The sequence below is a fragment of the Pituophis catenifer genome, unplaced genomic scaffold (genome assembly GCF_029215685.1).
Source record: "Pituophis catenifer annectens isolate HBS135680 unplaced genomic scaffold, rPitCat1.0.hap2 SCAF_2, whole genome shotgun sequence".
In the NCBI taxonomy this organism is placed as follows: Eukaryota; Metazoa; Chordata; class Lepidosauria; order Squamata; family Colubridae; genus Pituophis; species Pituophis catenifer.
In genome coordinates, this window is record NW_027256882.1 from 217,931,462 (window position 1) to 217,947,161 (window position 15,700).

Consider the following 15,700-nt stretch of genomic DNA (forward strand, 5'->3'; position numbering starts at 1 on the left):
AAGATTACATGGTTGTAAGATATTTTATGACAGCTTGTGAAATACTGGAACCAAAGTGAAACAAAAGATACTCATTCTTTTTAAGATATACCCAGACTGTAAAGCTAATTTTATTACTGACTTGGGTTGCAGAAATGCCCTCACTTCTGTGGTCCTGGCAGAAAAATAATTCCTTCTGTATTCAAAAGAATAAATTCCTTTTTGGAATTTAAAACCTCCGATCCCATACCCTGCCAATTAAAGATGGAAAGTGCATTGAATTCAGTGACATTACACTATAAGGAACAATGGTGTCTTCTTCCAATGTGGTAATAAAGAGGAAACAAAAATATCTGCGCATGAGAAACATTAACTACAATGTTTGAATTGTTGAATCTTTGAAGGAAAAATGGCATGCCCAGAAATAATCTTTATAAGTTTTTACAGATGTGCTCTGACATTTTATGAACAGATTATATGACCATTTTAACAAGGACATCTACATGCACATATCTGGATACTATAGGAACTTGGGTGATTTCCCCCCCCCCAATAACAGTTTAACATTCAATCCAAGCCATTGTGCCTGGTAAGTAAAGATCTTGACAGTATGTTTGAGTCAATTAATTGAATGGAAAGTTTCAGAGATAGACATGGAAAAACATTGCATACATTCCACCTCAAATAATTATATTTGCATCTCAACCATTGTTGAATTCCCTTCCATATACATTTGTAGGTTAGATACTGAGGATAGCTAACATAGAAAATGTTCACACAGCTGGATATGAGAAGTTGAAGGCATAAAGCAATCCCACTGCAAGACAGTGCAAATCAATGTCTTCAGCTCATGGTTTTTTTTTTGTTTTTTTGTTTTTTTTTATTAAATTTATATACCAACCTACTCCCGAAGGACTCAGTGCGGTGAACAGGCACAAAATAAAATACATAGATACAAAAGTTAGAAACATGATTAAAACCAGATTAAATAATTTAGCCCGAGACAATTAAAAATTCCCAATAATTTAAAACAGATTAAAATTTCGATTTAAAAGAATTTTAAAACAGGGGAGAAAATTAGGCCAGGCTGGCTTGCTGGAATAGGAGGGTCTTAAGAGCACGGCGGAAAGTGCGCAGATCCGGGATCCTCCGTATCTCTGGGGGAGCTCGTTCCAGATAGTGGGTGCCCCCACAGAAAAGGCCCTCCCCTTGCGGGCCACCAGTCGACATTGTTTGGCTGACGGCACCCGGAGGAGCCCCTCTCTATGGGAGTGTACCGGCCAGTGGGAGGCTGTTTGTGGTAGTAGGCGGTCCCGTAAATAACCAGGTCCTAAGCCATGGAGCGCTCTAAAGGTGGTGACCAAAACCTTGAAGCGCACCCGGAAGACCACCGGGAGCCAGTGCAGCTCGCGCAGGAGAGGTGTCACATGGGAGCGCCATGTTGCTCCCATAACCAGCCGCACGGCCGCACTCTGTGCCAGTTGGAGCCTCCGGGTGCTCCTCAAGGGGAGCCCCATGTAGAGAGCGTTACAGTAGTCCAGGCAGGAAGTGACGAGGGCATGAGTGACTGTGTGTAGGGAGTCCCGATCCAGAAAGGGACGCAACTGGCAAATCAGGCAAACCTGATGAAAAATCCTCCCGGTCACGGCCGTCAAGTGCTCTTCTAAAGACAGCCGTGAATCCAGGAGGACGCCCAAGTTGCGAGCCCTTTCCGTGGGGGCCAATGATTCATCCCCAATAGTCAGCAATGGCACCAGCTGACTATATCGGGACGTCGGAAACCACAGCCACTGGGTCTTGGATGGGTTGAGCCCGAGCCTGTTTCTCCCCATCCAGATCCGTACGGCCTCCAGGCACCGGGACATTACTTCAAGGGCATTGTTGGGGTGGTCTGGGGTGGAGATGTACAGCTGGGTGTCGTCAGCGTACTGATGGTACTCCACCCCGAAACCACGGATGATCTTGCCCAGCGGCTTTACATAAATGTTGAACAAAAGGAGCGAGAGGACCGACCCTTGTGGCACCCCATATATGAGGGGCCTCGGGGTCGACCTCTGCCCCCCTGCCAACACAGACTGCAACCAGTCAGAGAGAAAGGAGGAGAACCACCATAATACAGTGCCCCCCACCCCTAACTCTTCCAACCGGTGCAGTATGATACCATGGTTGATGGTATCAAAAGCCGCTGAGAGGTCTAATAGGACCAGGACAGAGGAGCAACCCCTGTCCCAAGCCCTCCAGAGATCATCAAGCAATGCGACCAATGCCGTTTCCGTGCTGTACCCAGGCCTGAAGCCCGACTGGAATGGATCCAGATACGTCATTTGTGAATTATTTTTTTGCAATTCTTTGGTTGGAATCAAGCAAGATATTCCATACATGTTGAAACAAAGACAAGGATAGGTTGCATTCTCCCAGAAACAATCTTCATGCTCTTGGTGAAGAGCCAGTGAATTCAATTACTTCCTTCAAGAAAGTTTTGGAAATTAAACTGCATAGTGCTACAGATTGCGTTGACTGATGAGATGTTTTCATGGACAAAAGATTCTTAAAGGTAAAGGTAAAGGTTCCTCTCGCACATTTGTGCTAGTCGTTCCTGACTCTAGGGGGCGGTGTTCATCTCCATTTCAAAGCTGAAGAGCCAGCGCTGTCCGAAGACGTCTCTGTGGTCATGTGGCCGGCATGACTAAATGCCAAAGGCGCAGAGAACGTTGTTACCTTCCCACCAAAGGTGGTCACTATTTTTCTACTTGCATTTTTTACGTGTTTTTGAATTGCTAGGTTGGCAGAAGCTGGGACAATTAACGGGAGCTCATCCCATTACGCAGCACTAGGGATTCGAACCGCTGAACTGCTGACCTTTGGATCGACAAGCTCAGTGTCTTAACCACTGAGCTACCGCGTCCCTTGGTAAGATTCTTACCAACCAGCTAATTTCTTTTTAAGCTATAATAGGATTGTGCTTCTAAATGTTTCACCATATACTATTTTTATTGGAAGGCAAAGATGACTCCAACTGCAGGGAAAAAAATTGAAGTTGCTTCTGATAAATTATACACACACACAGAGAGTTTAATTATGGTCCAGTGATTGACACCAAGGAAGCAAATTAAATTTTGCAAGGATGATAAAGCTGCAAGATGAATGAGATTATGGATCAACAACAGTTAATTAAGCTTTATTGCAGATGAGTTTAGGAGCAAAAAGCAGGAATTGTGATATGAACGTAACTATGTCTAATTTACAAAGTTGGAAGTGAGAATCCAGTACTTTGAGAAACTGTGAGAGGCAACAATATAGAGTGAAAAATTTGGACAGGCCTGTGTTCAAAGAGTCTGGCCACAACAAAATACCAAAAAGTCAATCAACAACAATAACAACAACAAAAATGAGGACAAAAGAGGAACCAAGTATAAAAGTACACATTACTTTATAAGCAAAAACACAAATTTAGAAATAAGAATAGCCAGTTGACTGGGATATGTGTTCAGTAGTCTATTCAGTTGTTACTGTGGGGCAAATTCAAAATCTTTTCCTTCTTACTGGTTCAAATTTTCACAGTTGGTTTGGATTCCAAACTCGTTAAAAAGGAAAAGGTTCTTTGGTAGGTAGCCAGATTGAAATTGTTACAGCCTTCTGTGGGTGCTGTGGGCAATTTGTGGAGGTTCACAAATTCATAAAAGGGACTTCAATCAGCTTGAAAGATGGTTTACTGGGCAGGAGTACTGCCCAGTAAACCTGTTCAGTGGTGTACCTTCTAGGCTACAAATTTCTCATGGAATTGACTTCAACGTGAATCATTCTTTCTAGCATCGGATCAAATGCTGATTGTTTGCTCAACCAATTAAAAGCTGATTGTTTTATATAACTGTTGCCTTTTGTTGTCATGTATATTTTTACTAGGATTTTTAAAATAAATATTATATAAACTGCCCTGCTGGTATAAGAGGGGTAGAAAAACATTTTTAATCAAACCAACAGCAAAGGCTCATCTGTCTTTTAAATATGGACTCCAAGGCCACCATACTTTAAAATTCTATGAATATGGTGAATTTGGGCATTCGTCCCCTCTTAGCCTAATATTTATTTATTTATTTATTTATTTATTATTTATTTATTTATTTATTTATTTATTTATTTATTTATTATTTTTTATTGATTGATTGATTGATTGGTTCAATTTATATGCCGCCCTTTTCCAGAGACTCAGGGCGGTTTACAATACTTTTAAGCAATAGCCTTCATACTTTTGTATATACCTGCTTAGTAGAGCTTTCGGGGCCCCCCTAAGCGGTGTTCTTTTTTATACAAAGTCAGCTTATTGCCCCCACAAACCGGATCCTCAGGACTTGGTTCCTCCAGAACTGTTTGCAGAAATATTTTTTTTAAAAAAACTTTCCTAAACATTTTGCAGCAACTCAAATAAATTGAAAGTGTGGTTTATTTTTTTAAAAAGGCATTCTTTTGCAATTTAGGAAGGCATTGATACTCAGTGTTCAAATTTGAAAAAAAAACAACAAAACCCTATAGACTTCAAGGTTAACCAGACTGTATTCATTCCATTTTATACATCATTATTTTCAATCCCCATAGACAGGGAATAAGGAAAGGAGAAAGGAAATGCAACGGGGACATTTAAAAATATTGCAGTTCTTCTCCTGTTCTAAGGATAAAGTTATCAGCTACCCTTTATGCTGTCTTCCTATTCCAAGATATTACCATTTATTTCACAGTTTTGTCTCTCACTGAAAATGAGAATGTGGTAAAACATTCAAAACAATTTTTATTTTCATGCAAGTAAGTTTTGTTACCAAATGACTGGCAGATGTAAAGGAGATTTTTGTTGGCAGGTGATTTTGGCAATAGATTTTTGCAAGTAATGCCTTGAACTTTTTCTGACTGTTTTGTCACTCCCTCCCATACTCAACCATTTAAAGCATATCAAACGTGAAGAAAGAAAAACACTTTAAAGGGATTAGGATAAGATAATTAATTAAGCTTCACTTCTTTCATGTAATTTTCCCAGTCTAAACTTCCTTTTTGCTATTTTTTTTTCTTTGAATAATGTGATACTTAAGCATTTCCCCCCCTGATGACTTCAAAACATTTTAATTAAAAAGGAGCTTGGCATTCCCAGATGTATCTCAAGATTTGACCCCCAGATTATTTTGATACAGGATATTTAATTTAATATGCTATTAAATTGGTTATAATGTTCTCATTGATAATATGGTATCTTTTGTTTTTCTTCCGCATTAAACAGAAAGAGCAAAAGGGATCGAAATGGCCTTTTGAACTATTCCTGAAAGGAAAAGTATCTGCAGCCAACCACAGTTTTAGATACAGAACAAAACTGCCTGAAAGAAAGATATTTATTCATCAAACCTCTCAGGGATGAGATATAAAAGAGACTAGTGAGATACCCCATCTAATGATATGTGAAAATTATTTTGGGATCTACATTTATGTTTTCTGAACAAATTGGAAGTTGCTATTCTGGAATATAACAGAAAAGCTTGTAAAGGAACATTGGAATTGATCTCTGTCTCTTCTTTAATACTATCCACTACCCCAAGTCTTGTGCAGGTAGTCCTTGACTTATGACCGCAACTGGGACCAGAATTCCCATTGCTAAGCAAGGTGATTGTTAAATGAGTTGTGCCCATTTTACAGCCTTTTTTTTTTTTACCACAGTTGTTAAGCAAATCGCTGCAGTTGTTAAATGAAACACAGGGTCATTGTCAAGCGCCGGGAAAATCAGGAAATCCAGGCAGTTCAAATGAGTATAAAGATTTATTGCAAGCTTAAACTCTCTACAACAGGGGTGTCAAACTTGCGTCATCATGTTGTTGACATGTATTGTGACTTTTTTAAACTCTCTAAAACAGGGGTGGGCATGGCCCGCAGGCCACAAGTTTCACACCCCTGCTGTACAAGAATCTGAACTACTGATGGTCCAACCAAATGGGCAGTTGATAAGAATCAATGGAGAGCAAGGTGGGCTGGGCTTAGATCTCTTGTGGCTACAAAGGGATTCAAGACTGATGACGCATTTGACCCCTCCCTCAGGCTCAGCCTGGTCATCGCCTACAGTCATAAACTAATCTAGCTTCCCCCATTGACTTGCTTGTCAGAAGCCAGCTGGGAAAGTTGCAAATGGTAGTCACTTGAATCCAGGACGTTGCACTGACATAAATGCAGTTGGTTGCCAAGCTCCTGAACATTGATCATATGACTTTGGGGATGCTGCAATGATCATACAGTGCAAGGACTGGTTGTAAGTCACTTTTGTTCAGTGCTGCTTTAATTTCAAACTGTCTCTAAATAAGTGATTGTAAATCAAGAGCTATCCATGTAGCATTTTATACATATTGGCTAATGTATTTGTATTATTAATTATTGGCAGTAATTGTATTATTAAAATAGTATTATTAGTACATGTTTTCTAATATGGGAGTGTGAGGGTTTTTTTAATTACCGTATTTTTTGGAGTATAAGACGCACCGAAGTATAAGATGCACCTTAGTTTTTGGGGAGGAAAATAAGAAAAAAGCTGATTGACAGGTAGATCGGCTGCCGGGAATACCCCCAATCAGCTGTTCCCAGAGGTGAATTTTAGCAACAGGTTCCTTGGTTGTGAGCTCTGTGCCTTGCTTTTTTTTGCTTTTTTTTCTGCCTCTGAAACTCCATTTCAGAAAAAACATTTTTCCTCCCTCTGAAAGCCTCCGAAACAGCTTCAGAAAAAAGCCTCTGAAGCTCTGTTTGGGGGCTTCTTTTCTGAAGCTTCATTTCTGATGCTTTTTTCAGCTTCTGAAACATCCATTTGAAAAGCTGGGCGGGGCTACATTCGGAGTATAAGACGCATCTAGATTTTCACCCTCTTTTTTGGGGGAAAAAGGTGCCTCTTATACTCCAAAAAATATGGTAGTCAGAAAAAAAAAAGAAAAAAGGGAGCACATCAAAATGAATCAAGTATTTGAACAGCTTTACAGAAGACAAGTAGACAAAGATGCCCTAATATAGATTAGTATACAATGGAACAGCTGTGGCATTTATTAATTATTGAGGTTCTGAAATAGATCAGATTTGCCTGGAGCTATTGAGTTGCCATCCTCTGGTCTAGTCTCTGTTCTTATAGGTAGCATATTGTTTCAGAGAGTTATATACAAATTTTTGCCTTCTCTGGAAATCTGAAATTTTCCCCACCTAGTGTGCACCTATTACCATTCAGTTATTTGCACAAAAATAAATGCTTAGCTTTGAAACTATCTTAAGAGCAAAGCTACTGAATTTGCCTGGAATTTCTTTTATTTCCATCCATCTGGGTTTTATTCCTTACTTACTTCTCTTCCTTCCTTCTGCAACCCACACCCACACTTAGCATACAAACACAAGGTAGAAGCAAACCATCCCCGTATGTCTGAATGTTGCTAAACAGTGTTGACACTACATGTTCTTATTGTAGAATCTAAGATTTATTAGGAAGATTCCTCTTTTCAAAAGGCCATATAGTCTGTTCATTTCTGCATACTCTCTTCAAAGCATCATTTACATTTAAAATGATTTTGACAATTTAATGAGAAAAGCAAAAGGGATAGAATCACTTTTAAGTAAAAATTGCCTTTTTACCAAGGTATTACTGGTAGTGACTATGTCAAAACTATTTTAAAATGGTAATCTGCTGACCGCTTTCTCTGAAGTAAGTCTTCTTGGTTTCTAAAATCATCTTTAGTGTGCTTTAAAGCTGAAGAATGACCATCAGGAAATATAAACTGAAGTGAAAAATGATTACAGCTTCTTTATTGATGTTCCTTATGAACTCATGTATCAAATGTTTTTACAAACTGTCGCAGATGACAAGATTAACCTAAATCAATTTTTGCTAATCTGGAGCCCTACAAATGACCAGATTAGTAATTGTAGGGTTGAGAAACTTTAAGGTATAAGACAAAAACTAAGCAAATCAGAAAACCCTTGAGCGTAGTCATTCCAATTCAATTTGATACGTTAAAAAGTGTTCAGTTCCACATAAAGTACTTGAACAAATTCATTTTCCTTGCAACTTCTGACAGCTGACTGTTGCCATTCACACCAATCCAGGTATGGGCAAATAGCCTGGAAAATAACAGAACAAACAGAACAGACATCGGGAACATCTTGAATTCCATTGTAGAGTGGAATTACTTACACACATACTGTCCTAGAAATAACCCTGAATATAATAAAGTGGATAGGAAAATAATTCACTTTAAATCAGTGCAGTTATTTTGTGCTGGGTGCCAGGAAATATGTTCCCAATTGTGTTAAATTTCTCCCTTTCAAATACAACGTGGCAAAGTGCAGATGACTTCTCAAGGCGCTGAGTGAGGACACATAGGAAGGAGAAGCAAAGAGCAAACAGCAGCCTACCTTGGGGGACAAGGTTCCAGGTTACAAGATCTCAGCAACTGTGGGGGGCGCCGACTGCTCACACACAGATTTTCATCTGCAAATTCTCTGGTCTGTTTATTCAGGCAAGTCACTACAGCCTCCTGGACACCTGGACACACAAACCAAATTAAATCAAATTAATGTTTAAAATCCTGCCGGCTGCATTCCAAGTACAGAGTCAGCAAAGAGAACTGCAGACATGATACTAAAACAAGAGATCCTTTGGAGCAGCCAGCTTGGGAGCTTGGTGCCTTTGGGAAAGCAATCTGATACTCTCTACTGTCAATAGGGCAGCATCACACATGGCTACTACCCACAGAGGAGCATAGTGACTTACAAGTGGAAATGTAACGCCACATGGCAGATGCACAATAGGTCTTCTAGACAACTGAAAAATATCTTCCTTTTTTTTTTATTGGTTAGATGCAGTAGCTGTTTTATTTTTATTTTTCTAGGAAGAAATAGAGTGATGCAACCCTATTGCCTGCAGCTAAAGGAAATGCACATTTAACGTTTATTGTTCTAAAGTGAAATCCAGCACTGAATCAAAACCACCCTTTTAGATAGCAGAGCATACAGTATATCATTCTAATTGAGTGTTCTGGGTCTACAGAAGTGGAACAAAGATTTAGAAGTCCTAAAGAGCCGATAAATAGAAAGCACAAGTTTATTGGGTTTTAGTGAGTTTGAATCAGCTTGAGGGTCTTATTCCAACTAGAGCTATGAATATATTTGTAAAATGGCATAGAAAACTGATTAATCCAGTGTTTTCTGAAACCCTTAAGGCTTCGTTTCAATTTGTCTCCAAAAATTTACAGATATTTTTTAAAAACTCTAGCTAAAAAAGCGTTGCAGAGAGAGATCAGGGTTGCACGCTATCTACATGAACACGGAGCAGACCTCATAATGAGATGAAACCTAAGCTTAGCTGAATTTTATAGAGCTCATCTTCAAGATACTTTTCAGTTTGCTGTCATTTCTTCTGACATAACCTTTTATGTAAAAACAAATTACACATGCTTCCAGTGTGTGACACCGAAGACTGCCTTAAAAAAATCCACTCCCAATGCGCAATGTAATTTCATAAATAAAAAGAAAGGTTAAAAAAAAGAAAACTTGACCCATAATTCTGTTTCCTTCACCCTCTATGATCTTCCAGCACACTTTGAACATTTCGACACTTCAAGATAAAACATTTATTACAAGACAAGAGCACTGTATCCTCTGGTAATTTCTTAACAGACTTCAAATACAACCTCCAATCTCCAACATTAGGACATACTAATTAAGGGGAGCAAAAATATGCGAATTCACTGCCGCCCACCAGTGTTTTCATGATAGTTTCTAGCAGTGGTGGGTTTCAATTTTTTTTACTACCGGTTCTGTGGGTGCGGCTTGGTGGGCGTGGCATGGCTTGGTGGGCGTGGCTTGGTGGGTGTGGCAGGGGAAGGATGTTGTAAAATCTCCATTCCCACCCCACTCCAGAGGAAGGTTACTGCAAAATCCCCATTTCCTCCCAATCAGCTGAGACTTGGGAGGCAGAGAATAGATGGGGGCAGGGCCAGTCAGAATTTTTACTACCGGTTCTCTGAACTGCTCAAAATTTCTGCTACCGGTTCTCCAGAACTGGTCAGAACCTGCTGAAACCCACCTCTGATTTCTAGTGCTGGAATAAACAGCCTGCCCAGGCCTTAGGAAACCAAATGCTACAATGCACGGGAATGGTCTTTGCAGTCTGGACACCCTGTTCAAAGGTCATCTGACTATAATTTCAAGATTTACTTGAATGGTGATGTTTAGCTTGGGTTAAACCTTTGCCATTGCCTCTACTGCAGAGATAAAAAAAAGAGTATAGAAGGAGAAGAAGCTGCACAGTGCTTCAATTCATTGAAGCATCAAAATCTTTTGAAGATGACAGAATGTTTATAAAACCAACTAGCAAGCTTGAAAAAACGTTGTTGAATGAGAAAACATAACACGCTCATTTACGAAGAATAGACAACACAGTGACTTATTTTTTAAGCCAAAGTTTAAAACAAACATGCCTTTTTGTTGTGATGGGTCAAAGCATTGTTCCTCAAAACAACATCGCATTTTAGCAAAAAAAGAGAGAAAATTCTCAGAGCTGTTAAGCCTGACATATTTTGGTTTATTCCATGCTAACGTGATTTTGCAGTATCCCCACAAAGACATACAATGCTTTATAATCATTTGCTCATGACTTAATTTTTTGGCTCAAAAATACATAGACATGGATATAAAATTCAGGCAAATGAGTATTTTGTGATACAATGCACACATGAATTCACATTGTGTAGAAAACAGACATTACAAATGGGATTTCAATGGAGTTTTATCACTGACAGATGTCAAAACAGAACAAGTTTATGAATTAATAAACAGGAATTTGCCATGAACAGAAAAAGTTCTAATGCATAAATTGTGATTTAACAGCAACCTATTGGTGAGAGTTCTATGTATTCACCCATCAATATGAAAAAAAATGCTTCCCCGTGTAAATAATAGGAACAACAATAAACCAAAGCTCACTAAAATGCAGGTTTAGATTTACACTGAAAATAGTCAAGTATGAATACTACAACCACATGTTTGCAAGTGTGTAATGTATGGAAACACTAGTCAGAGCATTGGAATTGTTTCCTGTTCTTTGTCATATTTGCATTTTTGGCAAATGGATACTGTATAATATGCTTCTCATTATTACAGAAAAGGGCTATATATAGCATTTCATAGCAAGGAAAAATGCTTGGTGGAATGCTCCTCTCCTTGAACCAAAAAAAAAAAAAAACCCAATTATTTGACTTTATAAGTTAAAGAATGTAAACTCATACAATTTAATGTAGTAATTATTTCTGTTTTATTATGTTTACATTAATATAAACATAATATGAAATAATTAAAAAATAAATCTGTAATATATAATAAAGAAGCCAAATATTTTTTCCTAATCAAGTTATTTAATTAGGTCGAGCTTTAACTCTAGGACAAGGGTTGCTCTTTTCCTTGAACTAAACAATACTATTTAAATTTATGATTTGCTCCAAACGTTGGTTTGTTTCCCCCTCCCTTCTTTATTGTTCCTCCTTTATTGTATTGTATCTTGTAGGCTGTAAGTTTGCAAATAAAGACTGTTCTACTTTCACTGGTTATATGTGAGCTTCTGTGGAAAACTTTCTGCCTGAAGAATAGGATGAAAAAATGGTTTTAAGTCAATGCAATAATAAATAATGAGAAAAAGCTGCTCAGAATTGGGAGTAAAAAAAAAATCATTCATTACAATTTTTTTTTTTTATTTGATTTATATGCCGCCCTTCTCCGAAGACTCAGGGCGGCTTACAATGTGCTCAGCAATAGCCTTCATCCTTTTGTATATTTATACAAAGTCAGCTTATTGCCCCCACAAACTGGGTCCTCATTTCACCTACCTTAGAAAGGATGGAAGGCTGAGTCAACCTTGAGCCTTGGCGAGATTCGAACCCTGCAGTAATTGCAGGCAGCTGGTCTTAAGCAGCTTAATAACAGGGTGCCTCAAACCCTTGTACTACCAAGGCTCTTTTACAATTTGAGATTCAAGTTTTAAAAAAATATCAATAATTTTAACATAGAAGCTGAGTTTACCTTCCCTTGAAAAATCTTTCTTTATGATTTGGAAATTAAAATGCCACATGATACAAGAGTAAGACATGGTTTGAATCTAAGTAGCTTTTAATTCAGTTTCAATATACCATCAAATGAGATTTGCAATGTTTATATCTACTAGCAGAACATAATTGTTACATGATACTTGATGACAGTGGTAGGAGACGTAGCCACTGAATATAGACTAAATTACTAATTAGTTCCTTCTGGCTGCTATTCCTTTGAGGGCAAAAGTCTACTTCTGTGTCTATTATATTTCATCTATGGAGAGTAGAAAAAAATACAATTAACTTATCTGTCATGTAAGATTATTTTAAATGTATTTATTTCATTTTAATTGTGTGAACAGAAAGTGTTTCTTCAAACATGCTGGAAGGCAGCTGTTTTGCCAACAACTGTAAGACACTGAACTGAACACATGCAGTGCTATAAACAAGGATAATAAATACAAACATAGCCGCAAAGCCCAGAGGCAATACTTTATTTTTACTCAGTACCATCAAAGTATTTCTGTTAAAATTGGGTCTTAGATTAAGTGTTCGGTATTTGCATATTGACAATTGGTTATGAAGACTGAAACCAGAGATTTCACAATAGGATATGATCCTAGCAATAGCAATGCATGAGAAATAGTGTCCTATCTTAACTTCTTTAACTGATGAGATGGTTGACACCACTGGCAATCAAACAAGTTATTCTTTTATCATTATAAGACTTTCTGGTTTTACAATTTGTTATGGTTCTATACTGATTTCATCTCCAAGTTTCCTAATCAATCTACCCGACCGCGGTCTGACACCGCAATCTCTGTCTTTGTTTTCTTTTCGTTTATTTATGAATGCTTCATTTAGTAGGATGACACATACATGAGCGGGGATTCATGAACATAAAACTTCAAACTGAGGTAAAACTTGACGAAAAAATGAATGTTTCTAATTATATTTTCACAAGAGAATCAAGTAAAGCTTGATTTTGCTCAAAGCTATGCTACAAGCTAATTAAACATATTCACAGGTAGTCCTCGACTTACAAGTTCATTTAGTGACTATTCAAAGTTACAACAGCACTGAAAAAGTGACTTATGGCCATTTTCCCCACTTATGACTGTTGCAGCATCCCCACGATCACGTAATTTACATTTGGATGCTTGACAACTGACTCACATTTATGACGGTTGCAGTGTCCCAGGGTCATCCCCTTTTGCGACCTTCTGACAAGCAAAGTCAATGGGGAACTTAAAAACAGTGTGATTAATTTAACAACAGCAGTGTTTCACTTAACCAATGTGGCAAGAAAAGTCATAAAATGGGGCAAAACTCACTTAACAGATTTCTCACTTAGCAACATAAATTCTGGGCTCAATTGAGGTCGTAAGTCAAGGACTACCTGTACTTGGAAAGTGCAAGGATATTGGATTTTTTTCTGTACTTCTTTTAGCAATAGGCAAGGAGATACAATCAAACAAAATTGTTTGCCATATCTTATTTCAATATTTCTTTTGACTTAGACTTGACACTGAGTTTGAGGGCCATAAGCTAGTGATCAACTTACAATTATTGTTTACTAACCATTCAAAATTACAACAGCATTGAAAAAAGTGACATATGATCAGTTTTCACACTTAAGGTCATCCAACTCTCCCCCCCCCCCACAGTCATGGGGACCAAATTTGGATGCTTGGCAATTGGCATGTATTTGTGACAGTTGCAGCATCCCAGTGTCATGTGGGCAACCCTTCCCAGCCAACTTGCAACAAGCAAAGTCAATGGGAGAAGTTGGATTTGCTTAAAAAACGCATGGTTCACTTAACAACCAGTGATTCACTTAATGAGCCAGGGTGGCATAGTGGTTAGAATCAGTGGTGGGTTGCTCCCGGTTCAGCCCGGTTTGACCGAGCCAGTAGCGGTGACGATGTGACGTCACCGAACTGGTTCTCTGTGACTGGGAGCTGGGCTCTCCCGCCCGCCCCTGCTTCATTCCAACCTTTATTTCTTTGTTTTTAGCCCAGCTGATAGGCGCGGCAGAGTGGATTACTGCACCTCAGCTGTCCAGAAACCTAACGTGCTTGCACAGTGCGCAAGTTTGGCGCGCGTGCGAGCAAAACTCGCAAGTGTGCAGCGATCATGTGCAAAGTGTGTGCACAAAGAGAACCGGTAGTAACATCGGTTGGAACCCACCACTGGTTAGAATGTGGTACTGCAGGCTACTTGCTGGCTGCCTGCAGTTTGGCAGTTCAATCCTGATTAGCTCAAGGTTGATTGAGCTTTCCATCCTTCCGAGGTCGATAAAATGAGGACCCAGATTGTTGGGGGCAATATGCTGACACTGTAAACCACTCAGAGAGGGCTCTAAAGCATTGTGAAGCAGTATATAAGTCTAAGTGCTATTACTATTGCTAACCATGGCAAAAACAGTTGTAAAAACAAATGTGACTCACTTAACAACTGTCTTACTCAGCAACGTAAATTCGGGTCTCAATTGTGTTCGTAAATTGGGGGATACCTGTAATAGGGAAGCTGCCCTGGATCCACAGAACTGCCACCTGTTCTGTGGTTCGGTAAGACTGCAAGTCCAGTTACTACTGTGATATACTGAAGATTAAAGCTTTAAAAAGCTGTTTTCTTAACTGTATCTCAGAACCAACTAGGAAAGAAAAGCCACATCTTATTGTGGGTAGGAAATTGGATGAACTGTCTGAAAAAGTTCACTCTGTAAGATTTTTGTTAGGATATGGTATAAACCTAACAAGTTGTCCAGGCAATATATGTGTTCTATAACTTTAAATGTATTCTGTAACTCTAAGATGTACTGCTGAGTCATTGTAATGACTAATGACTGCTGACTGAATTATCATTGTAATGACTAATGACTTCAATTATCATAATTGTACTGTTGAGTCATTGCACTGCTGACTTCACTTACCTTAAGTGGATAATTACTAGTGTAAACTGTATATAAGAAGGAAGCCAAGCTATAGTCATTGTTGGACTTGCTCTCATCATTGCTTGACTTGCTGCTTGACTGGAACTGTTGATTGGAACTGTTAGTGTCGTGTGTGAAAACGTGGATGGATCTGCTACCATCGTGATTTGTTACCAGCGTTGAATTGCTGTTTATTACCAACTGCTGTTTGTCTGACAAGAAGATATCTGTAACTTCGGATTGATTTGAATGGCTAAAGACTTGGATTGACTAAAAGACTATGCACTACAGACTTTTCACTACAAAGTAAAAGCTTTGTTAAACCAGTTTGTATGTATTGTATTCATTGCTCTCAGTACCGTTTCTCTGTGCACTTACTCTGCTGGTTAGTAACACAACAATATCCTTAACAATTTTCCTATTATACATCCTATTATACAGAATGCATCCCTAGCCTTTGAAATGCTACCGCTTATTATGTAAACATAACTTTTGTATGGCAAATCTCAGCTTCCAACAAGGAAAAGAAGGTAAGCATTTCAGAGAAATTAAGGAAGTTAAGGATTAGAATTGTTAGGTGCGTAGCACTCCATAAACAAGTATACCAAAATAATGGCATTTGGATTGGACACAATGTATATCAAGCAATTCTCATAACAGGCACTAATGGTGATACTCCTTGACTTTTCCTTTAAGTGCCAAGTTTATT

At 38.6% G+C, this 15,700-nt stretch overlaps 1 protein-coding gene across 1 annotated transcript in view; it reads right to left on the reverse strand.

The window, feature by feature from the left end:
• Positions 1-15,700, reverse strand: part of ADAMTSL1 (ADAMTS like 1) — a 508,728-nt gene that overhangs the window by 76,172 nt on the left and 416,856 nt on the right. Inside the window, exon 16 of the mRNA XM_070938587.1 lies at positions 8,389-8,518. Within this exon, the coding sequence (XP_070794688.1) occupies positions 8,389-8,518 (130 nt within the window). The remainder of the gene's footprint in view (positions 1-8,388; positions 8,519-15,700) is intronic.